The sequence below is a fragment of the Schistocerca cancellata genome, chromosome 8 (genome assembly GCF_023864275.1).
Source record: "Schistocerca cancellata isolate TAMUIC-IGC-003103 chromosome 8, iqSchCanc2.1, whole genome shotgun sequence".
Taxonomy (NCBI): domain Eukaryota; kingdom Metazoa; phylum Arthropoda; class Insecta; order Orthoptera; family Acrididae; genus Schistocerca; species Schistocerca cancellata.
Window position 1 is genome coordinate 93,490,835 of NC_064633.1, and position 26,050 is coordinate 93,516,884.

General features: G+C 41.9%; 1 protein-coding gene across 1 annotated transcript; it reads left to right on the forward strand.

The window, feature by feature from the left end:
* The first annotated feature begins 695 nt into the window (after nt 1-695).
* LOC126095390 (myogenesis-regulating glycosidase-like) lies at nt 696-23,063 on the forward strand. Its single transcript, XM_049910193.1, has 5 exons — nt 696-819; nt 10,143-11,113; nt 14,448-14,882; nt 18,150-18,306; nt 22,867-23,063. Exons 1-5 carry the CDS (start codon nt 696-698, stop codon nt 23,061-23,063), a joined length of 1,884 nt encoding a protein of 627 aa, XP_049766150.1.
* The last annotated feature ends 2,987 nt before the right edge of the window (nt 23,064-26,050 follow it).

A 26,050-nucleotide genomic window follows, 5' to 3' on the forward strand; every position in this document is an offset into this window, starting at 1 on the left:
GTTTCACATTTTTGTGACACACTCAAATATTCTCATTACAGAATGAGATTTTCACTCTGCAGCGGAGTGTGCGCTGATATGAAACTTCCTGGCAGATTAAAACTATGTGCCCGGCCGAGACTCGAACTCCGGACTTTAGCCTTTCGTGGGCAAGTGCTCTACCAACTGAGCTACCGAAGCACGACTGACGCCTGGTACTCACAGCTCTATAGAACAAAATGCAGGTGCAATGACCGTGCCATTCAAAACGATAATGCAGGCTCTCATGTTATCCGAGGTAAATTCCATTGACAGAGTCAGTACAGACGATAAGTCTGCTTACGATAGCGTCTGATATCTATACGCTTCCGTGATAAATAAGATTATCTTGGCATTTAAAGAAATTGCTGCCAGGTCATCAGGCTGTTCCAAGCGGAATACGAGGGTTTCGAAGCCAAAATATGAGGTTTTTACGCGGTTTACATAAATAGTTGTATGTGAAACCGCGGAAAAATTTATTTTGCAAACGAGTAAATCAACGTAATTGACGTTTAAGAACACATGGCTGTTCCTCATTTGTCATAAATGTAATGCTCTGTTCAGCTATTTACTTGATCACTGTATGTAGTGTGTTGGGTGCCATCTGTTTTGTCGTCGCCAGTTGAAGTGGTGCGGGACTACCAGTTAATTAGCCTGTATGCTCGTCTGCCGCAGCAATGTGGTCGACCCCGACGCTGCTGCTGCTGGGAGTTTTGCTGGTGGCGCCAGCCGTAACAGCGGCCGGCCTCAGAACCCGCTACGACGAGGCCACCGGACGCGTCCTGATACTGACTGACAGGGGTGAGTGCGTGGCGCGCCAACAGATGGCTGTCTGGTCACCTGCTCGGAGCAGCCAACCTGCTCACTCGTAGCTACCGACGTCTGCGACCATTTCTAGACAATATGTCCATAGTACCCGATCAGTGCTGTAATCCACCAGTAGAAGAAGAGGAAAAAGGAGCAGAGTGTATTTATGTACCATAGCCAATTGTTTCATATAATTAAACCTGTTCTTCGAATTAATGTGTGTAATAACCAGCGTGAACTGCTGTGAAATTTGCGTTGTTTATTCTCTTCTGAACAACAATCTGCTCGAATGGAGTAACCAAATTCATGTCTTAAACAACCAAAATTGAAAACACAAAATGTATGTATAAAAGTACTCACGAACTGATTGCTTCAGCAAAATTTTGTGAGAAGACACAATTCCTTAATTATATTCCCTTAAGCTGGTTTCAGTTAATCATGTTTTCCCAGTTTTGAGATTCCACACTGTTCTGTAGAATGTTTGTGTTAAAAATATACGTACAAGAACCAATATGATATGTAAGCCTGACGTATAAATACTATTTTCGTATAGAGTGACAGTTGTAGTGGTACACGAAAAAATGGTTCAAATGACTCTGAGCACTATGGGACTTAACTTCTGAGGTCATCAGTCCCCTAGAACTTAGAACTACTTAAACCTAACTAACCTAAAGACATCACACACATCCATGCCCGAGGCAGGATTCCAACCTGCAGCCGTAGCGGTTCCGCGTTTCCAGTCTGTAGCGCCTAGAACCGCTCGGCCACCCCGGACGGCAGTGGTACACGAAGAAAGAGCACTATAGTGAATAGTTTCAGGAAGACAAGACATCACTGTGTTGCAGGAGATTACAGTCATCTTATTTTATAATTTCGTGAGAATTTCAGCAGTCTAGGTCACATACTTCTATTCCAGTTACAAGGTTTGGCCGAATTAGATCATTTTGCTTTTCCCCATGAACCATGGACTTGGCCCATGAGTTGAAATATTCTAAACTTTTAACCAAAAGTTCTCGAATTTACTTCATCGTCTCTCGTGAATGGCGCTCAAATCCCTGCGCGTTTTTCAATTCTCGTTTCACATCTCTTTCCTTTTGTTTCGATCATATTTGGCAATAAATTTTCAGACGAAATCGTTATAGCCTAAGCAGTTTTTCAAGGTTTCAAATCGAACACCCAAGTGCATCGCGAGCTAATACGTGTTTCATTGAGTACTTTCGGGAACATTTTCCGGCATTCATCCACAGAAACCACTGGATATATTCCACCTGCAAGACAAAATATTTTGGCCGCCGAAAATTGGACAGCAGAGCATGAATTTTCGTTAATGACACTTCTTCTCTGTCCAACATTCGATTCTAAATAAGTCAATTTTTCACGAATTTCTCCTGTTTTTATTTTTTGTAATGTTATGTTTTTATGGCGTCACCAGTCGTTTGCACATTTATTTTCACCCTTTCGGCATGTTGGAAAAATTTGCCATTTAAAGTATCTGCTCCTTTATTCAGGTCGCTAATGATGATTTTAGTTCAGCACCTCATTTCCTCGATTCTGCGCCTGCAATCAGTTTCTACTCTTTTTCCAAAAGTATTTTTAATTTCTACTATTCATGGATTTAGCGCTTCAACTTCTTCCTCCATCCTGTGAGCAACTACCGTGATCTTCTCATTTACCAAATCCATTCTTTTATTCGCCTACTAATCTTCCTTTGAAACAGAAATATCAGTAGGCTACTTGTTGCCGGGACTTTCGCATCAACTGACTTAAAACGTTATTTTGCTTCTTTTATTTTCCTGGTTCTATACGTCTTATAAAACTTCAATACCCTACGCTAGTGCTACTCCTCCAACAGATACGTCACTATCATATTCAGTTTTAACATCGTACATACCTTGGAACACGAATTGTTTTTGTTGTTGTGGTTGTTGTTGTTGTCGTGGTCTTCAGCTCTAAGACTGGTTTGATGCAGGTTTCCATGCTGATCTATCCTGTGCAAACTTATTGAATTCCGAGCAACTACTGCAACTTACATCCTTCTGAATCTGCTTACTGCATTCATCTCCCTGTCTCCTACGATTTTTACCTCCCATGCTTCCCTGCAGTACTAAATTGGCGATCGCTTTGTGCCTCAGAATGTGTACTACCAGCCGATCCTTTCTTCTAGTCAGGTTTCGCCACAAATTTCTCTTCTCCACATTTCTACTCAGTGCCTCCTCATTTGGTACGTGATCTACCCATCTAATCTTCAGCATTCTTCTGTAGCACCACATTTCAAAAGCTCCTATTCTCTCCTTGTCTAAACTGTTCAGCGTCCATGTTTCACTTCCATATTGGCAGCACGCCAAACAAATAATTTCAGAAATGACCTCCTAACTCTTAAATCTATATTCGAAGTTAATATATTTCTTTTCTTCTGTTTCTCTTGCCACTGCAAGTTTACACTTTATATTCTCTCTCCTTTGGTCATTATCAGTTATTTTGTTGCCCAAATAGCAAAACTAATGTTATACTACAAGTGACTTGGTTCCTAATCGAACTCCCTCAGAATCACCTGATTTAATTCAACTGCATTCCCTCATCCTTGTTTTGTTTATGTTGATATCATCTTGCATCCTCGTTTTAACTATGTCCATTCCTTCAACTGCTCTTCCAAGTCCTTTGCTTTCTGACAGAATTACAACGTCATTTCTTCTCCCTGGACTTTATTTTTCTTTAGTTTCCTTTACTACTTGCTCAGTATACAGGTTGAGTAACCTCAGGGATAGACTACAACTCTGTCTCACTGCCTTCGCAACTACTGTTTCTCTTTCATGCCTCTCAAATCTTAAAACTGCTGTCTGGTTTCTGTACAAATTGTAAATAGCCTTTCGCCCCCTGTATTTTACCGCTGAATTTGAAAGAGAGTATTCCAGTCAACACTGTCAAAAGCTTTCTCCTAAGTCTACAAATGCTATAAACGTAGGTTTTCCTTTCCTTAGCCCATGAGAAGTCGTAGTGTCAGTACTGCTTTACATGTTCCCACATTTCCCCAGACCAAACTGATATTCCCTGAGGTCGGTTTCTTCCAGTTTTCCCATACTTCTGTAAATAATTTATATTTTGTAAGCGTGACTTATTAAACTGATAGTTCCGTATTTTTCACGTCTGTCAGCACATGCTTTCTTTGGAATTGGAAGTATTATATTCTTCTTGAAGTCCGAGGGTATTTCGCCTGTCTCATACATCTTGCTCTCCAGGTGGAAGAGTTTTGTCATGGCTGGCTCTCCCAAGGCTATCAGTAGTTTTAACGGATGTTGTTTACTCCGGAGGCCTTGTTTCGACTTAAGTCTATCAGCGCTCTGTCAGATTCATCATGCAGTATCATATCTCCCATTTAATCTACGTCCTCTTCCATTTCCATAATATTTGACTCAAGTACATATCTCTTGTAAAGACAGTATATATACTTCTTCCACTTCTCTGCTTCCCCTTCTTAGCTTAGGTCTGGTCTTCCAGCTGAGCTCTTGATATTCACACAGATGGTTCTCTTTTCTCCAAAGGTCTCTTTACCTGCCCTGTAGGCAGTATCTATCTTGTCCCTAGTGATATATGCTTCTAGATCTTTACATTTGTCCTCTAGCCTGCTTATCCATTCCTGCTTAACCATGATCAAGCATTCCCTGTCCGTACTTGTTGCGTCGAGACATCAACAGACATGTCACCAACCGGGTCAACGCTGATCCAGGCTCATTTATCGTTGTGTCCTGATTGTCGACATCTTAATTTAGATTAAATATTTTGACTGGAATTTTAAGATCGATTTTTTCAAAGACCCTTGACAGTATGAAGAATTAAAACACTGTCCTGTCACTAATGATGCTTCTATGAGCTTGGCATTTCTACATTTATAAATTTTTTTCTCTGTCTATTGGTGCATTGAAGTCGCCTAACAGTAGTATTGTAAAATCATCTAATTTTGTTTCAGGATGAGTCAAGAGATGGTCTACTTGGGTTACTATCTATTGAAGGGCGCATTTCATAGTTTCTGTCACAAATTTCAGTCAGTTTCTCTACAGGTTCAGGAATATCTCTAATGGTGGTTTTCAAGTCTGAGATCCCGTCAGTTATGGTTTCTAGATCAGCTTGCCAGTCGTTGGTCACGTGACTAGCATTCTCGGTTTTTAACAGTTCAGTCTTTTGACCTCGCCTGTTGTTTCCACAAGATGATGGGATAAGCTACTTTTTTGTTAGCTATACTCTCTACTTTTTGTAAAATCAACGTAATAGGGTCTCTTATGACATTAAAAGGTTCAGCAATAGTTTCGTCCATAGCCGGAGACGTAATTTCACTCTATCATGTTCTTTTAAATTTTCAGCTGCGAATGCACCCTCTGGTACCCGATTATACTGAGTCCCTGGATGCGAAGAAGCCGCTATTCTGAAGCGCTGTCGGGTAATTACCACACTAACATGCAATGCGGCTTTTCGAGTCTAGTACTTACCACCTGTATCCTTTACTAGGATACAGGTTGGTTGGCTGCTTTTCGAGGAGCTCTTTGCGGTGTGGGGGAGTAGCCATGTATGTGAAAAACGGCATCGCATTTGAGTCAATTGATGTTTCAAAGTACTGCACTGAAAAGGTGTTTGAATGTTGTGGAGGTGTGGTTAAATTTAACGGAGCTAAACTTGTAACTGTTGTTATTTATAGATCCCCAGACTCCGATTTCACAACATTTTTGCTAAAGCTAGAGGAGGTTCTTGGTTCACTTTATAGGAAATACAAAAAGTTAGTTATATGTGGTGACTTCAATATTAATTGTATAAGTGATTGTGCAAGGAAGAGGATGCTGGTAGACCTCTTTAATTCATATAATCTTATGAAAACCGTATTCTTTCCAACGAGAGTGCAAGGGAACAGTAGAACAACCATAGACAACATTTTTGTTCATTCCTCATTACTAGAAGGCATTCTGTTAGCAAAAAGGTGAATGGCCTTTCAGATCATGATGCGCAATTTTTAACTTTAAAAGATTTTTATGCTGCAACACGTGTTAAATATAGTCATCAGCTGTTCAGGAAAGCTGATCCAGTTGCTGTAGAGACCTTTGTAAACCTTATAAAGGAACAAGAGTGGCAAGATGTTTATAGCGCTAATACAGTAGACGATAAATATAATGCTTTTCTCAAGACTTTTCTCATGCTCTTTGAAAGTTGCTTTCCGTTAGAACGTTTAAAACAGGGTACTAGCACAAACAGGCAGCCTGGGTGGCTGACTAGAGGGATAAGAATATCTTGTAGAACAAAGTGGCAATTATATCAAAACATTAGAAACAGGTAAAATCTAAATGCAGCAGCCCGTTACAAACAGTATTGTAAGGTGCTTAAAATGTTATTAGGAAGGCAAAAAGTATGTGGTATGCAGATAGAATAGGTAAGTCTCAGGATAAAATTAAAACCATATGGTCAGTCGTAAAGGAAGTGGCTGGTCTGCAGAGACCGGTCGAGGATATAGGATCAGTGCGTAGTGGGAATGTCCGTGTTACTGATAAGTCGCATATATGTAAAGTATTTAATAATCACTTTCTGAGTATAGCAGGTGAACTAAATAAAAACCTAGTCCCAACTGGGAATCATATAGCGCTCTTAGAAAAAAGTGTTCCGAGACTGTTACCTGAAATGCTTCTCCATGATACTGACAAGAGGGAGATTTAGTTAATAATTAAATCACTAAAGACCAAGAACTCTCATGGATATGACGGGGTATCTAGCAGAATACTGAAGTGTTGTTCTATGTATGTTAGCCCAGTTCTCAGCCATATCTGTAACTTTTCCTTTAGGAGTGGTCGGTTTCCTGACCGATTAAAGTACTCGGTAGTGAAGCCACTTTATAAAAAGGGAGACATTGATAACGTCGACAATTTTAGACCTATTTCTATGCCATCGGTGTTTGCTAAAGTTATCGAGAAGGTTGTATATACAAGGTTACTGGAGCATTTAAATTCACATAATTTGCTGTCAAATGTTCAGTTTGGTTTTAGAAATGGTTTAACAACTGAAAATGCTATATTCTCTTTTCTCTGTGAGATTTTGGACGGATTAAATAAAAGGTTGCGAACGCTAGGTGTTTTCTTTGATTTAACGAAGGCTTTTGACTGTGTTGACCACAAAATATTACTGCAGAAGTTGGACCATTATGGAGTAAGGGGAGTAGCTTACAATTGGTTCGCCTCTTACTTTAAGAACAGAAAGCAGAGGGTAATTCTCCGCAATATTGAGAGTGGTAGTGATGTTCAGTCCCAATGGGGCACTATTAAGTGGGGTGTTCCCCAAGGGTCGGTGCTGGGGCCACTGCTGTTTCTTATTTATATAAATGATATGCCTTCTAGTATTACAGGTGATTCAAAAATATTTCTGTTTGCTGATGACACCAGCTTGATAGTGAAGGATCTTGTGTGTAGTATTGAAACAGTAACAAATAATATAGTTCATGAAATAAGTTCGTGGCTTGTGGAAAATAATTTGATGCTAAATCAGACTCAGTTTTTACAGTTTCTAACTCACAATTCAACAAGAACCGATATTTTGATCAGACAGAATGGGCATGTTATAAGCGAGACGGAACAGTTCAAATTCCTAGGCGTTCGGATAGATAGTAAGCTGTTGTGGAAAGCCCATGTCCAGGATCTTGTTCAGAAGCTAAATGCTGCTTTATTTACCATTAGAACAGTATCTGAAATAAGTGACAGTTTAACACGAAAAGTAGTCTACTTCGCATATTTTCATACGCTTATGTCGTATGGTATTATTTTTTGGGGTAATTCTTCTGATTCAAAAAGTGTACTTTTGGCTCAAAAACGGGCTGTTCGAGCTATATGTGGTGTAAGTTCGAGAACCTCTTGTCGACCCCTATTCAATAGTCTGGGAAATCTGACATTGCCCTCACAGTATATATTTTCTTTAATGTCGTTTGTTGTTAGCAATATTAGCAGCTTTCACTCAGTTAATACTAGGCAGAAATCAAATCTGCATGTAGAATGCACTTCCTTGACTCTTGTGCAGAAAGGAGTGCAGTATTCTGCTGCATCCATTTTCAATAAGCTACCACAAGAACTCAAAAATCTTAGCAGTAGCCCAAACTCTTTTAAGTGTAAACTGAAGAGTTTCCTCATGGCTCACTCCTTCTATTCTGTCGAGGAGCTCCTGGAAGAGCTAAAAAATTAAGCAAATTCCAGTGTTACATTGTTGATTGTCTTCATTTAAACTTACGACTTGTCACCTGAATATGTTTTTTTTATATTTCATTTTATCTGTTTCTAATATCGTGTTATAATTTCATATATTGACTCGTTCCATGACCATGGAGACTTCTCCTTAATTTGGTCCCACGGAACAATAAATAAATAAATAAAATAAAAAGTGCAGTAATTGTTCACTCGATTCACAGATGACATTTACGTGCAGCTCATCAGCGCAGATAAACAAACTTTCTTTCATTTAAAAATTAGCACGGATCACTACGTCAAGCTACACGCCTACGTATTTCCTCCATCTTGTGACTCTTTTACAAAACGTAACAGCAATTACATAATAACTACAAAGTTTGCAATTGAAGAAAGCAGAACTAGCCGGAATGAGTGGTATATCGTCTTTCATCGTATTGTAGCCACTAAAAATGATTTCCAAAGAATTGATTAATTATATTATGTCCTTATGGTATATGCATTCAATTAATATCGTTGTACATCTCTTTGCATTCTATGAAAAAGAAACAAACGGTCATGGAACATAGGTATTTTGAAACAAAATTACATATACTGCATATTAAAGGTGTACTTCGATAGTCCTACGAGGTGTTGTTTAATTCTAGAGAAGAATCGTGACTGACAGGAAATATATGTTTCGCGAAAAACTGGCTTAGTTTCTTAATCTTCGCGTTCCTGTCAGCTTTGAAGCTCTCAAGAGCATGTATATTGGTCGCAATATCAAATCGGACTTCCTGAATTATACAGCAAGCAGATCCTGGATAAGTACTGCAGTTCGCATCTACCTCGGTGAGATGGCCGTAATGGCGGCTAAGAGAAAAATGCCCAAAATGGGGTATTACCATTCATACTGCAAGACCCACCTACATTTCGTTACAGAAGCTGTTACCAACATAAAGAGTGACATTAGTATAAAAGAAAGACCATAACACAATGTTTGGACAAAAAATAAGTGATTATTTTCACTTATATAAATTGGTATTACTATATACTTCCTAACACTGCCAGGCCAGAAGGAGGAAAGGTGAAGAGGGAAGTGACAGGTGAAGGATGTCAAACCAAAGACGAATATTAATTTTACAAAGATCGTCCTATCACTCACTCTATACCTCCTACATTTAACTAATACCATTTTTATGATTTTGGATTGTAAATCCAAAAGTACTTTGCTTATTGTACATAACATATTCGGTAGCCATACTGTTATGTCTTATCGAAAAATAAAAATAAATTCCATTTAAACGACAAAGTAGCGGGAACATTCTATTGTGTGTGTGTGTAAACTGCCAATACGTGTACAAAAGCTATAAGTGTTAGTATCTCCATCGCTTCATCTCTGTTGTTTGTATAGAAACTGATAGACAAGAAATGAATAAACTCTTAGCCAGAAGAAAGTTGCTGGCCGATAACTTGTTCAGACAGCGCAATTTCGTGGTTCTCTGTCATAGACGGTTTTTTCATCCTTGACTGTAGCCACGGAGTAGCCAGATTTGTGACCTTTTTTAGATGCATCACTCTACTTTGCTATTTCATTCTGTTCTGATTTAAAATAACAGAAACAATATTTTAAATATACAGTATGGAGGTATCTTTCCTATACTATTTACTTGATAAGCAAGCGTACTCTCCAAATAATAGATATGCAGAAGTGGAAAGTCACTACTGGCGTGTTCTGTCAAGCTATATGATAGGAAATGTTGCAAGGGTGACACCCTCTCGAACAGTACTCTAAGGAAGCTTCATGCGTGCTACATAAGTATTTGTAGTTCCTCTGTATTATCTAAAGTTACACCAGAATTGAGAGGAATGTCAGCTCAGATCCCTATAGAGTCATACCTGTACATAAAACGCTGGCGTAGACATTTAAGTTGATATTGAGAATATTACTGGTTCAACAATTTGTAGAATGTAGCACGTTTCCTGTGTCTAGATACTGCAGACCACTTTTTCAGTACCCTTTATGGTAAACATAAATTTACACTCGAGTGCACTTCAGTGTTTTGTAATAGCTCTCTCTTATTATATTTATGACTACAGCAAATTCACTCACAGGAGATAATTACTTGCGTGTTTTAGGCGGCCAGGAGGTGGAGCTGGGATACATCGAAGTTCCCGGAGACGAGCTGCCTCCAGCTCCATGCCACGAGAGACGTCTGGATGAGGAGTCCTTCGACTTTGGAAGCTCCAGGGTCGTCTTGCGGCGCCAAGACAGGGCGGGCCGTTGTTTTGAAGGCCGGCTGACGATTGACGTCCCGACCGCGCCCATCAGAATGTGTCAGCGCCACCTTTCGAGTCACATCTACGGCGGTATCGAATCGACCTACCAGACGTGGCCAACGGAGCAGAACGTGTACGACCACTACGCATACGTCACCAACAAGAGAGACCACGCCGCCATCGCTGCGCGCTACTGGCTCTTCTCCGACGGCAGAGCCATCCGCGTTCATGCAAACAGTCCTCTCTTCATAGAGCAGAACACCGACGCGACCCTCAACAAACTGTGCTTCATTGCCGAGAACGAGTCTCCCTACCCAGAGGACCGAACAGACAACGTGCTGCAGTTCGAGCTGTGTTCGTACGAGGACCCGAGACAGGCGCACGAGCACGTCGTCCAGACGTACATGGGCAAGCCCGACGCGATCCCAGACGAACGCATGGCAACATACCCCATCTGGACAGTGACGCCTCCAGAAGACAACGTGAGGGACAGGGTCGCCAATATAATTGAGCACGGATTCGACTACAGCGTTATCGAAATATCTGACAAATGGGAAACCTGCTACGGCAGTATGACCGTCGACACGACCAAGTTCCCCGACATGCGTGCGCTCACGGACGACCTCCACGCGCTAGGGTTCTCCGTCGCGTTGTGGATGCACCCATTTATAAACGAAAATTGCGAGCCGTATTTCTCTGAGGCGCTGGCCAACGGGTACCTCGTGCAGAACAGCAGTGGCAGCACGACCACTCGCTGGTGGAGGGGATATGGCGGCGTTGTCGACTTCACCAACCCAGACGCAGCAGCTTGGTGGACGGACAAACTTTCGGTGAGTAGCTTCGCTAGCGAATCTCGTATCTATGTGACACGAATCAGCAACAAAGTATGCCTCTACTTAAATACAATAAATCCCTTCCAGAGATTCTTGCGGTTCCTGTAATCCATATAAAAGAAAAATAATATACATTTTTGACTGTTCAGAAGGAATTAGAAGTACATTCTGTAAAACGCTTAGAGAAATTATGTCTTGCAAACGAACATCTAATGAGAATATATGAAAAGACTAGGTATCCGATATGGATATATCGTATGATGAGTAATTACAATATGTTGCATTTAATGTACGCCGCAGATATGCAGTAATTTTGTAGCTCACCAAGGTCGTAACTTCATTCAAGAGCATAATATAAAAGCAGAACACTTGGGACATTTATCAGTCAAGAGTATGTTGGTAGGCTTTTCATTCACTTTCTTACATACATTTTTCATCAGTTCATTAGACGTAAAATCAATCCGAATACATTCATCCGACTATAAATTTAATTATATGCAGCACTTGGTGCACAATAAATTATCTGGAACCATCAAATTTAATTTTCCTTTTAAATCCATTTCTGCTGTTTTTCTGAAATTATATTTTTTAGCTTAACTTGTCATTGTACTTTTCGTCATTTCAAATACACACTGTCGGTTGACATTGCCAGTAAGACTTTGGTGTCTTTTTCAAAACGACGAGCGAATGAGGTACCTGGTGTATCTCACAGAAATGAGAACTTAGAGACTGTTTGAATGCATTCTGACAAAAAAATGAAGATGATTGACAGAAATAAATATGTGTTAGGGAACAATGTGCTGCCGCACATGGGTGGTTTAAAACCTGAAGCTAGTTGCGAATAAACTAAATCATCCATTTAACGAAATCTGTGGCACGTTGTTTTCGATTCTTCTCGTTTGTACAAGCATCTAGTAATAACAATATGACTCCCTAGCGTAGTCCGTTACTAGAAATTTCATTATTATTTTTAAGTCATCAATCTTATGACCGGTTTAATGCTGCCCCTCCGCCAATTCTTCACCTGTGGCAACTTTTTTGATCACAGAGTAAAAGTCTGTAACCTACGTTCTCAATTAGTTGTTGCATGTATTCCAATCTCTGCCTTCCCCTACAGTTTATGCCTACAGCCCCCCCCCCCCCCCACCCACCCGCCCCTGGGGCAATGAAAATTATTTCCTGATATCATAACACATTTCCTATCATCCTTTCCCTTTTTCGTATTAGTATTTACCCTTCTTCGCTGATTCCGCGGAGAACCTCTTCACACATTATCTTACAGTCCGCCTAATTTTGAGCACCTTCCTACTGCAAAACATCTTACTCATCGATTCTCTTTTTCTCCTATCTTTGTACAGTTCACGATTCACTGTCATACTGTGCTGTGCTTCGAACGTACATTCTCCGTATTTGGTCCTCAAGTTGAGGCCTACCTTTGATACTAATAAACTTCTTTTAACAAAGAATGACCTCTTTGCTCGTGCTAATTTGCTTTTTACGACTTCCTTACTTCTTCTGTCATATATTACTTTGTCTGCATGGTTGCAGAATTATTTAACTTTTCTGCTTCGTGGTCACCAATTTCTATGCTAAGGTTTCCGTTAATCTCAATTCCGCCACTGCTCTTTGCTTCTGTCTTTCATCTATTTACACTCAATCCATAGTGTGTAATCATTAGACTGTAAATTCTAGTCAATGTTACGTAATTCTTCGCAACATTCACAGAGGATAACAGTGTCATCAGCGAATCTTTTCACTGATATCTTCTCACCCTAAATTCTAATCCCACTCTTGAAGCTTTATTTTATTTCCGTCATTATTTCCTCGATGTACTGATTGAACGATACAGGCGGAGGATCGCATTCCTGTCTTAAACCCTTTGTAATTCGAGCACTTCGTTCAGCACTCCCTTTCGTATCGTTCCCTCCTGGTTTTGTTACATACTTAATAACAGCCCTCTTTCCCAACAGCTTACTTTTACTGTTATCAGTATTTCGAACACCATGCACAATTTTATACTGTGGCTGCATTTTTCTAGTTCCAAAAATTTTACGAAAGCTTCTTCAGTTTTTGTAAGCCTTAATCCACTACGCAGTGCAGCGTATGGAGTTACTCCCACATTTGAGAAAGACAAACTGATCGTTATCTAAACGGTTTTCAGATTCCTTTACCTTTCTTCTGTGTATTGTTTTTCTCAGGAACTTGGTTGCATGAGATTCCAAGACGTTTGTGGGATCGTTCTCGATTTTAGAAATTCCTAAGGAATATTGTCTATGCCCTCGGCCTTTCTTGATCACCAGTCTTCTGAAGGTCTGTTCAACTCTGAATCTAATAGCGGAATGTGTGAGCCTTCTATGTCGACTATCGTTTTTTCTTCTGTCGCGTCATCGCACATTTTCTCCTACCTTCAACATACTCTTTCCACATATCCGTTGTTACCTCTTCGTTTAACAGTAGGATTCCGTTTTCAGTCTGAAAGTTGACTCCTTTGATTTTCATTGAAAAAAAAAAAGATTTTCACTTTTCTATATCACTCGTTCTGGTGACCATTCCTTTTTCGATTTCTTCACGTTTTCCCACAAACCATGTCGCCTTGGCTTCACTACACTTCCTAGATTTTTCTTTCTTAATTGCGATATTTCTGTCTCAAACTGAGCATTTTTCAACTTCCTTCTTCAGCCGATGAACTGAAATTTTTCGTGTGTTACCCACAGTTCCTTCGCAGTTACCATACTAGTACATACGCTAGCGTATTCGATTTGTGTGAGTGCCCTTTTTAGAGATTTCCATACCTCTTCAAGCGAACTGCCCGCTGTTGTGTTCAGTATTGCAGTAACTGCAGCCTTAGAGAGCATTGGACGCTTCTCATCATTCTTCGGTGCCCAACTTCATTTCGCATTGATTTTTCTGGAGAATCTTTTAAACTTTAGCCTGCTCTTCATCAGTACGAGATTGTGGCCCGAGACTGTACCTGCTTGTGGCTACGCCTCACAATCCAACAACTGATTTCGGACTCTCTCTCTGACTACGATGTCCATTCCAAATATAGGCGCGTCTTCCGCCATTGCAACTTATAGCTCCCCCACCTTCCAATTTTGACCAATGTATTAGTAATTAACCTTTATTGCACAACTCAGTTTGCCTTCTTCCCCTACTACCGCATTGCAATATCCAATGATGATTACATCATCATATCTCCTTACATAATTTATCAACCGTCGGATATCCTCCCATAGTTTCTCTACCTTTGTCTCCCGCTCTGACGTCGGCTTGCATACTCTGTAGAGAACATCTCTCACGGTACGCCACTGCATTCTCAATCTCTTTCCAGGCACTTCGCAATGAGACAGGGATAGACACGTTCAGGTTCGACTACGGCGAGTCCAGCTACCTGCCGCAGCCGGCGGAGATCACGCCGGCGGAGAAGAACCCGGTGGCCATCTCGGACGAGTACTCGAGGGCGGGCGCCCAGTTCGGGCCCATGGTGACGCTGCGATCCGGCGTCGAGAGCCAGCAGCTGCCGAACTTCTTCCTCATGGACGTCGTCGACACCGCGTGGAGCGGCCAGAACGGCCTCAAGACGCTGGTGCCCAAGCTGCTGCAGCTCAGCATGGTCGGCTACCCCTTCGTGATGCCGGAGCAGGTGGGCGGCGCCGAGAACCACGGCGGCTACCCCACCTACGACCTGTACATCCGCTGGCTGCAGGCCACCACCTTCATGCCGGCTATCAGGTTCCACGTCAAGCCCTGGGACTTCGACAACGAGGTGAGTTGAGCGCTTATGTGGTGCGTGTGTCGCTCTTTATTTGTACGAGCCACGTGTAAGGGAAATATCGCATCACAGCGTTGATATGCTATGTGACGCACAAGACGTTTCACATTAAGATAAAAAACACACGTGTTTCAAAAAGAAATCTAAATCTATTTATAACTACGGTCAGATAGATAGAAATAAGGCATGTTTCGATAGAGTGGAGAAAATACCCAGGAGATTCGATTGATCAGGATCACACGAAATGTTTCACAAACGATGAGTTTCAGAAACAAATAATTCTTGGTTCCAGTCGACAGGCAATGACAACTTTAAATTTTCTATTTACTTGTGTTTTCTAGCTCTTTAGCTACTAATGGCGTAACAAAGAAAAGAGATGAGTTGGTACTCGTACTTTTTTACTTCCTTGTTTTTCCCCAGTTATGACGGTTGTATTAAACATATATGAAGGGCTTGTTTCAATAGTGGTACAAGTCCATTACCTCCACTTTTCTGTCTGCAGTGCTTCTGAAATTAATGAGCCGAAACAAACAGAAAGAGAGGTTCATCTCTAGCAAGAAGCAATATGCTTCAATATTTCTGGTATCTCAACTGCAGATTTTTCAGAGCTCATTTAACTTTAGGACTCTGTATCTCAATATGAACAAAAATGGACTTGTACCACTATTGAAATAAGCCCTTCATATGCAGGTCTTCTCAAAGAAAAAGAGTTTTGTGCCTCTACTCACAATATTATCACAGAAATATAGGAAGGGACCAACGAAATAGCGGTGAGAGTAATTTATTATCCTGTGAATGAGTAAATAGCGTGCTGAGCGCTCGTAGCGAGATCACCTGTGAAATATGTATCTGTGACAGCACATAGTCTCTGTTGTGATGTTGTCACTGTCGTGGTTGTTAGAGTCTGCAACTTGGCAACAGTAGTGATAGTATTAGCAATCGTCGTTTTTGTTTCTTCATCAGCCTGTTTATTCATTGATTCCTGCAAGATACCGCAATATTTACTTTTCTTCCCCCGAAGCTAATGCATCAACAGTTCATCAAATAACTACAAGTTAAGGATACGTTATTAAAGTGCATCCAACACTACAATCGTGTGGACAAAATGAGCGTTAATTATTAGTAGTTATAGTCTGAACCCAATTCAGAGCTGAGAATTCTGCCATCAACCAGTTCATCCATTTGGCTTAACAGTATCGAAATCCTAATTGAAGGCGTTTTCTTTTGAACCACTCTAACTAATATAACGTGTTTACGTCTCACCTGTTGCGAAATGACAACAACCAGGCTCAACAATAAATTATGAGCAGGAACGCAGTTTCGCTCAGCACATGATATTTTATTTTGTTTCGATCAACATTCGACAAATTTTGTTTTCCTTCCTCCGGTGATGAAAATTCGTTGCTCAAAAGTCAGTGCGAGAGAATCACAGAAACGATAATCAACCTATGCTGAGATACGCATCGAGACAGAGGTTTCGTGTTACAACAGATGTGAGCTACAATTTGGAGAGTCCACATTCAGATATGATTCAAGATAAGTAGTGTCATACTAACACTTTCTGTTTTTTCTATAATATACAGGGTGTTACAAAAAGGTACGGCCAAACTTTCAGGGAACATTTCCCACACACAAAGAAAGAAAATATGTTATGTGGACATGTGTCCGGAAACGCTTACTTTCCACGTTAGAGCTCATTTTATCACTTCTCTTCAAATCACATTAATCATGGAATGGAAACATACAGCAACAGAACGTACCAGCGTGACTTGAAATACTTTGTTACAGGAAATGTTCAAAATGTCGTCCGTTAGCGTGGATACATGCATCCACCCTCCGTCGCATGGAATCCCTGATGCACTGATGCAGCCCTGGAGAATGGCGTATTGTATCACAGCCGTCCACAATACGAGCACGAAGAGTCTCTACATTTGGTACCGTGGATGCTTAGACAAGAGCTTTCAAATGCCTCCATAAATGAAAGTGAAGAGGGTTGAGGTCAGGAGAGCGTGGAGGCCATGGAATTGGTCCGCCTCTACCAATCCATCGGTCACCGAATCTGTTGTTGAGAAGCGTACGAACACTTCGACTGAAATGTGCAGGAGCTCCATCGTGCATGAACCACATGTTGTGTCGTACTTGTAAAGGCACATGTTATAGCAGCACAGGTAGAGTATCCCGTATGAAATCATGATAACGTGCTCCATTTAGCGTAGGTGGAAGAACATGGGGCCCAATCAAGATATCGCCAACAATGCCTGCCCAAACGTTCACAGAAAATCTGTGTTGATGACGTGATTGCGCAATTGCGGGCGTATTCTCGTCAGCCCACACATGTTGATTGTGAAAATTAACAATTTGATCACGTTGGAATGAAGCCTCATCCGTAAAGAGAACATCTGCACTGAAATGAGGATTGACACATTGTTGGATGAACCATCCGCAGAAATGTACCCGTGGAGGCCAATCAGCTGCTGATAGTGCCTGCACACGCTGTACATGGTGCGGAAACAACTGGTTCTCCCGTAGCACTCTCCATACAGTGACGTGGTCAACGTTACCTTTTACAGCAGCAACTTCTCTGACGCTGACATTAGGGTTATCGTCAACTGCACGAAGAATTGCCTCGTCCATTGCAGGTGTCCTCGTCGTTCTAGGTCTTCCCGAGTCGCGAGTCATAGGCTGGAATGTTCCGTGCTCCCTAAGACGACGATCAATTGCTTCGAACGTCTTCCTGTCCGGACACCATCGTTCTGGAGATCTGTCTCGATACAAACGTTCCGCGCCACGGCTATTGCCCCGTGCTAATCCATACATCAAATGGGCATCTGCCAACTCCGCATTTGTAAACATTGCACTGACTGCAAAACCACTTTCGTGATGAACACTAACCTGTTGATGCTACGTACTGATGTGCTCGGTGCTAGTACTGTAGAGCAATGAGTCGCATGTCAACACAAGCACCGAAGTCAACATTACCTTCCTTCAATTGGTCCAACTAGCGGTGAATCGAGGAAGTACAGTACATACTGACGAAACTAAAATGAGCTCTAACACGGAAATTAAGCGTTTCCGGACACATGTCCACATAACATATTTTCTTTATTTGTGTGTGAGGAGTGTTTCCTGAAAGTTTGGCCGTACCTTTTTGTAACACCCTGTATACCGCATAGTTATCCTGAGAGAGCTGTTCACTCATCCCTGAACACTGTAAAGAGTTTCACTTGAGCTGTAACGCTGTAACTGCTGACCGCGTTGCAGACCCTGGACATCTGCCGCAACCTGACGCAGCTGCACGCTCAGTACGGACCGCTGATCGTCGAGCTGATGAAGAAGGCTGCCGAGGACGGCACCCCCGTCAACAGGCCCGTCTGGTGGGTCGACCCGACGGACGCCACCGCTCTCACCATCGACTCAGGTATGACCGGGGGCTTCCTATCACGTTCCTATGTGTGCAGTTATTAAGCACACTTTCCCGTATTCTGTCATTTTCAGAGTATAGTCCAGTTTAGATTATCTTAGTCACGATTTCTCTTACCACTGGGCATCAACCTCAGCTCCCTGCAGGAACCAACCCGTTACTGAGACAACCTAAAATTTCAAAGGCGTGGATGATTCATTATGAACAGAGATCATACGTTAAATTTTCTCAGAAACGCCACACAACTACTGACGACTTTCTTTGTGGAGACATTTTGGGAGAATTTCAAAGCTTCAGCAATTCTCAGGATACAGTACAACTTCAGAGACCATCACTCACATTGTTGCGAGATGACACGGTTCTAACGCTGACGTCACATTTCGTGACTGCCTGCGATACTCGTCTTTCAGGTCAATTTCTGTGGAGGTAGGCTTTGCTTTAAAGCCGTAACACCATGTTTAAGCAGCTATTTGGAGACAGTGGACTCGATATTTATATTGGCTATGTCCTTAAAAATTTGGAAATCGTATAATTAAGCACGCATTAAATTATATTTATGATATAATTCAACTTAATTACTATTCGTAGGTGATATAAGAAAGTGAGGACGACATCCAGTTAGTAGCAAATAGACAGACCTGAAATTATAACGAATAGAATCTTAAAAATTTATTTCATTAGAAGAGAGTTATGACATGTCAAGCTAAATACTCAGTACAATTGAAAATCGTAATTAACAGAAAAGTAATTTACATGGTCATATTTTAAATATCTAATTATAATAAAGACATAGACGAAAAGCTGCACATTCTTCAACTCATTTGTGGAACAATAAACAAACCACTTACAGTGCATGAAAACTCCGCAAAAATACAAAAATTAAATTTTATAATACTGTGACGGTACAATTACTTGAATGAATTTTTTTGGTTATGTATGTAGTTGAACTCCACGTGTTCCTTTATAGGGGGTAGAATATCAATAGCTTAAAGTTAAAATAAAACGTTGTTTTATTTAGTGAACGATCAGTTTTGCGCTTGCGCTCATCTTCAAATTGTTTACTTTCAATTACATGTTTCCGTGCACGCTGTTGGTGATCACTATTTAAATAAAAATGTGATGCTGACTAAATAGATCTAACTGAAACAAATGGAAGGTGCTAAATGACAATTATTGCAAAGTATTGTTGTACTTACACACATCTGGAGCATCGATGCTCTTCCACATTACATTCATCATACTTTTTAGAAAATATCTCGATTTTTAGACATTAACTGCATATTTTTCACCGTGGTAATTATTGCTACTTGCATGTTGTGCTTGTGATACAGAGATATCAAGGACTTCATGCACTCCCAACATCCAACGTATTTCCATAGGGAAACGAAGGTTATGATTAAAGCGCTTAGATCTAAAAGGTTCAGAGCTGTTACACATACAGAGATATAGCAGATATTACAGATTATGAAAGTGAAATTGTTACATGATTATCGACAAATAGCCAAAGTGGCAACAAATCAGGTATTTACAAACTTTCATGTGACAATAGCCCACTGTTCTACATAGACTACACAGAATTTTCACTATAAGATGCACAGAACACATTGATGCCTTCCAGGTAAATAACTTTGATAAATCCACTTTTGGAAAAAATCTGAGAGAACATGGCCACCTAGCCGCAACCATTAAAGACAGTCTGCAGATAGTAAACATAATTAGCAAAGGAAAAAAATTAATCGTCTTAAAGTGCTCGGCATTCACATATTTATCTCCAGCTCACCACATCTCAGTGAACAAGCAGACCTGACAAAGAAGTCATTTCCACTCAACCTTAATGAAATTTTTAATAAAGAGACTGTAATTCATTGCCCCCTCACAACTAACACCGAAGCTGCGTTGAACGGCGCAATCTCTCAAAGTTACTTGCCGCAACAATCCTGCCCACTAGTTCATGCGGCGATGTAACAGGTGTTTCATACACAAGGCCCTTCAGACACTCCCACAGGCAAAAACAGATTGAGGACAGATCGGGTGATCGTGATGGCCAGGCGGCTGGTCCACCGCGACCAATGCAGTGGCTGGAAAAGGTTGCTTGCAGACGTGCCCTCGCTTGGCAGCTGAAATGCGCGGCGCTCCCTCGTGCTGAAATCGAATGCGTCGACGGACAGGCGTGGGAACATTACTCAGCATTTCCGAAAGAACCTCTCGCAGGAATACGAGATATGACCGACCATCAAGGCGATCAGGGAGAATGTACCACCAAATTAAATAGTCTCCCGCGATCCTAGCGCACAGGTGACAGTAGCGCCCTCTCGTGGCTTGCGACCGCCAGTTCCTATGTAATTACTGATCCTTGTTGTATGCCCGATGTACTGTGTCAGACTGAAAACGATTTTTTTTTAAATTAGCCTATATACACTCCTGGAAATGGAAAAAAGAACACATTGACACCGGTGTGTCAGACCCACCATACTTGCTCCGGACACTGCGAGAGGGCTGTACAAGCAATGATCACACGCACGGCACAGCGGACACACCAGGAACTGCGGTGTTGGCCGTCGAATGGCGCTAGTTGCGCAGCATTTGTGCACCGCCGCCGTCAGTGTCAGCCAGTTTGCCGTGGCATACGGAGCTCCATCGCAGTCTTTAACACTGGTAGCATGCCGCGACAGCGTGGACGTGAACCGTATGTGCAGTTGACGGACTTTGAGCGAGGGCGTATAGTGGGCATGCGGGAGGCCGGGTGGACGTACCGCCGAATTGCTCAACACGTGGGGCGTGAGGTCTCCACAGTACATCGATGTTGTCGCCAGTGGTCGGCGGAAGGTGCACGTGCCCGTCGACCTGGGACCGGACCGCAGCGACGCACGGATGCACGCCAAGACCGTAGGATCCTACGCAGTGCCGTAGGGGACCGCACCGCCACTTCCCAGCAAATTAGGGACACTGTTGCTCCTGGGGTATCGGCGAGGACCATTCGCAACCGTCTCCATGAAGCTGGGCTACGGTCCCGCACACCGTTAGGCCGTCTTCCGCTCACGCTCCAACATCGTGCAGCCCGCCTCCAGTGGTGTCGCGACAGGCGTGAATGGAGGGACGAATGGAGACGTGTCGTCTTCAGCGATGAGAGTCGCTTCTGCCTTGGTGCCAATGATGGTCGTATGCGTGTTTGGCGCCGTGCAGGTGAGCGCCACAATCAGGACTGCATACGACCGAGGCACACAGGGCCAACACCCAGCATCATGGTGTGGGGAGCGATCTCCTACACTGGCCGTACACCACTGGTGATCGTCGAGGGGACACTGAATAGTGCACGGTACATCCAAACCGTCATCGAACCCATCGTTCTACCATTCCTAGACCGGCAAGGGAACTTGCTGTTCCAACAGGACAATGCACGTCCGCATGTATCCCGTGCCACCCAACGTGCTCTAGAAGGTGTAAGTCAACTACCCTGGCCAGCAAGATCTCCGGATCTGTCCCCCATTGAGCATGTTTGGGACTGGATGAAGCGTCGTCTCAGGCGGTCTGCACGTCCAGCACGAACGCTGGTCCAACTGAGGCGCCAGGTAGAAATGGCATGGCAAGCCGTTCCACAGGACTACATCCAGCATCTCTACGATCGTCTCCGTGGGAGAATATCAGCCTGCACTGCTGCGAAAGGTGGATATACACTGTACTAGTGCCGACATTGTGCATGCTCTGTTGCCTGTGTCTATGTGCCTGTGGTTCTGTCAGTGTGATCATGTGATGTATCTGACCCCAGGAATGTGTCAATAAAGTTTCCCCTTCCTGGGACAATGAATTCACGGTGTTCTTATTTCAATTTCCAGGAGTGTATTACAAATGACATTTTCGTTTCATAATAATATAACAACTTCATTTCCATAATGTGGAATACCTGTTATGTTTCTGTATATGTAACATCCATGAACTTTTTAGATCTAAGCTCTTTGACCATAACCTTATTTTTCCTATGTAAACACATTAGATGATGTGATGCACGTGAATTCACTGTATCAAAGGCAGAATATGGAAGTATCAACAGTTAGCATGGTGAGTAATATACAGTTAATGTATAAAAAGTCGTGATATTTTTGTAAACAGTGTGACGAATGTAATAAAGACGCAACTGTATGTAAGTAATATAATATTGTGGAACACTTATCGCTTAGCAGCGGCCAATTGTTTCAGTTGGGTCTGCTTAGTCATTATCACGTTGTTTTTAATTAAACAGTGATCTGCGACGTAGAACATAGAAACATGCATTCGAAGGAACCTGAAGATAGTCACAAGCACCATACTGGTAATGCATTACATAAAATAACCTTCTGTTTTACTGGTAGGGACTATTAACCAACACCCATTACTATTACTGTTGTATGGAAGCTAGTTTTGAATAAATAAACGGAGAGAAGACAGCGAAAATACACGTAGCATAGATGAGATTCTTGAGGAGAGTAAAGGTCTGCGCGACAAAAGGTTCTATACGGGATGTTTACACGAGGTAACCGGTATGGCCTGTGTGGTGACGGTGTGTGTTTTCGCTGTGCACAGAGTACATGCTGGGCGACGACGTGCTGGTGGCGCCGGTGGTGTCGCACAAGGCGGTCAGCCGCGACATCTACCTGCCGGAGGGCAGGTGGCGCGACGAGGTGGACCCCGAGCACCCCGTCATACAGGGACCCACCTGGCTGCACGGCTACGCCGCCCCCCTCGACACGCTGCCCTACTTCACCAGGGCCAGCGCCTAGCTCGCACTGGCTGAACGTGGGGGCAGTTCGTATGACTGCTGCTTCAACCTTGTGTCACTGCAGTGGTGGACCTCTGTTAACATGAACGTGTATGGCGCCTGCTGGTAATAAACGTTTGGTTAACATAACCTGCTCAGCTTATTCATAAAATGTACCCTTGCAACCCTGTTTCAGGCTTCCACTTGCTCCAAGCTGGTGGTATCTGAATTCATTTGATGTTGTGCTTGGAGAGAATTGTTCTGTGAACTACGAGGGCGTGCTGATACCACCGAGTTTTTCATGTGAAAATTCTTAAGGTTTTTTAAATGAAACACACGTTCTGCATCTTCATTCTTCAGAACTGCGAATTTCTCAACTTTACCTTGATACATTTCTCCCAACGAGAGACTAGTTTGTTGATACCGTCACTGTAGGATGTTTGACTTCGTTGGTGAAGCCATAACCCCACCTCTGCTGGCACTGCTTCATCACTATCAAAGTGAGGTCCTCGGTGGCGTCCTTTAAGTTTTGGTCCCAAGTTGGGACTGTGAGGAGGATGATCGAAGACAGTGAATCCAGAGCGTCGGATTATTGCAGACGTCGCAGCACTAGTCTGTGGCCTGTCGTTGTCATGCTGGAGAAGACGGTGCTCCAAGTGTAGAACAACTCTTCAAATTCGAATCTCGATTACAGCACGATTTTCCGCATGCACTGATATAATTACATCGCCACCGAATTATGCGATGCAATTCAGAGACTTCTAACGGTAGAGGACTGCAAATATTACAGACATTAAGAATAGATGTAGAACGTTGATAACGTATGTTTTATTTAAAAAGCTTTAAAAATTTTCACGTGAAAATTAGGAAGCATTACTTTTCAGCAAGCCATCGAAAAATTGCTGCACAATGTCGGGATAAAATTGATTTAAGTCAGAAGATAATATGCTTCAACGTTTGTGTTCAGTGAGAAAGAAATTTTTTGACACATGAACATATAATAAAATGGCTTTTAGTATCATGACAGTGAAACGAGAGATTACAGTTACTTGAAGATGCTTAAGTTTTCATCTATAGCACTTGACGCTTTGTCTGTTCAATCAGAGACACGTAATTACCAAAGCCTGCTTAGAGAATAATTAACTGTGCAGATGATGAGAATTGTGGTGGCTGACTGTGGAACCTTTGTCACTAAAGAGTCTTGCACATTATGGCTTTCAACTATACTGCTCTTGATTTGAGATAGTAGAGAACCATAATTCCTGAGGCATAAGACCATAAGGAAAAAAACATGACTTATGGGACACAATTATTACGCACATTTCAGAACAAGTAATCGCGACTCCAAGCAATTCACAGCAGATTATGTTATATGTGTGGAGCTTGCGATTATTTTCTTTCAGAATACAATCTTACAATATTATCACTCATAAAGAAACTCACACAAATAACTTCTAAACATTCTCAAAAACTTGTTGAATGCTCGTCATTAGGTCTTTTCTCCACTGATTTTTTTCGGAAAGACACTTTTGCTAAATGAATTTTTTAAGGCAAAATAACTACTTCCTGTCACGAATTAATTTTGCTGGAACCTGACTGCACGTCAGTTAAGTAATGACATTTATGTCATATCTGCAGGTACACTATGTGATGAAAAGTATCCGGACACCTGGCTGAAAATGACTTACAAGCAGTGTGCGATTTGTGCTTTTACCAGTAGGGGGGATGTGTTAGGGGGTTAGTATAATTATACATGTTACTAGCTTGGACAGTAGCGTTACCAATGGTTAAACAGTTATTTATAAATAGATGTTAATGCCGAAACTCACTACTCACGCGTATGCACTATCAGAAAAGCCATCCCTTGTTATATCTTTAAGAGTACATTATAGGTAAAGCTTATTTACAAAATCATCTACATACAGGTACACGACGGGAATTCAAAAAGTAAAGGTACATTTGTGAAGAGCTGTATTTATTCTGATGATAGAAAACTGAAACATGCGTTATTTTTCTACGTAACCTCCCTGGACTTCAATGCAGTTTTCCCGACGTTTTACGAGTTTTTTTTTATTTCATCAGAAAATACGTTTTTCGGTTGCATCTGTAACCAATTTTGCACCGCAGCAATGACGTCTTCATCACTTTCAAATCTTATTCCCTGTCGGGCTTCCGTTAAGGGTCCAAATATGTGAAAATTGCTTGGAGCCAGGTATGGACTGTATGGTGGATGTTCCAGCACCTCGAATCTCAACTTCTTTATTGCGGCGGCTGTCCGTTTGGCAGAATGTGGGCGAGCGTTATCTTACTGCAGGATGACACCTCTTCACAGTTTTCCACGACGTTTGGATCTGATTGCAAGTTTTAGTTTCGTACGCAACGCGACGTCTTGCAACATTGTTGCATGATGCGGAAATGTGGCGTGCGTCATCTTGTAGCATGCTACAACAGGCAGCATCTTGCGGCGTATGTTGCATGCGGCAGTTTAATTTATACCAAAGCAACAGAATTTGTGCCACACGTCTGTCGGTCTTGCAGTATAATGGATGATAAAGTGATCGCAGCGGCGGCCTACTTCGTACTTGCACATGCAGCTAACAACGGAAATAAAATCCAAAGGAAAAGAAAACGATGGTGGAAGAGAAGAGCATTTACAGAAGGTCCACGAAATAGTACCCTAGGAACTAGAAGCAGACGATGGTAATTATTTAGTAATTTTACGAGAATGTCGACTGATGACTTTAATTACTTACTGCAGTTAACTACAACTCTTATTGTAAAGAAAGATAATTGCCAAGACAGTATTTCACCAAGAATTCGATGGGCCATCACATTACGATTTTTAGTCACTGGCGATTCATACAAATCACTAATGTACTTATTTAAAGTATCATATTCTGCTATTTCCCTCATAGTGCCAGAAGTATGTCAAGCTTTTTCATTGGTGTTGAAGAATTACATAAAGGTAAGCACGCAACATTCAATACTGATTTCATTTAAGTAATGTTT

Excerpts from the sequence above, each read along its gene's own strand:
- LOC126095390 (XM_049910193.1), top strand. The coding sequence starts at position 696 with ATGTGGTCGACCCCGACGCTGCTGCTGCTGGGAGTTTTGCTGGTGGCG. Across the intron at positions 820-10,142 it reads CCTGATACTGACTGACAGGG|GCGGCCAGGAGGTGGAGCTG; the intron begins GTGAGTGCGTGG and ends TGCGTGTTTTAG. Across the intron at positions 18,307-22,866 it reads CGCTCTCACCATCGACTCAG|AGTACATGCTGGGCGACGAC; the intron begins GTATGACCGGGG and ends CGCTGTGCACAG.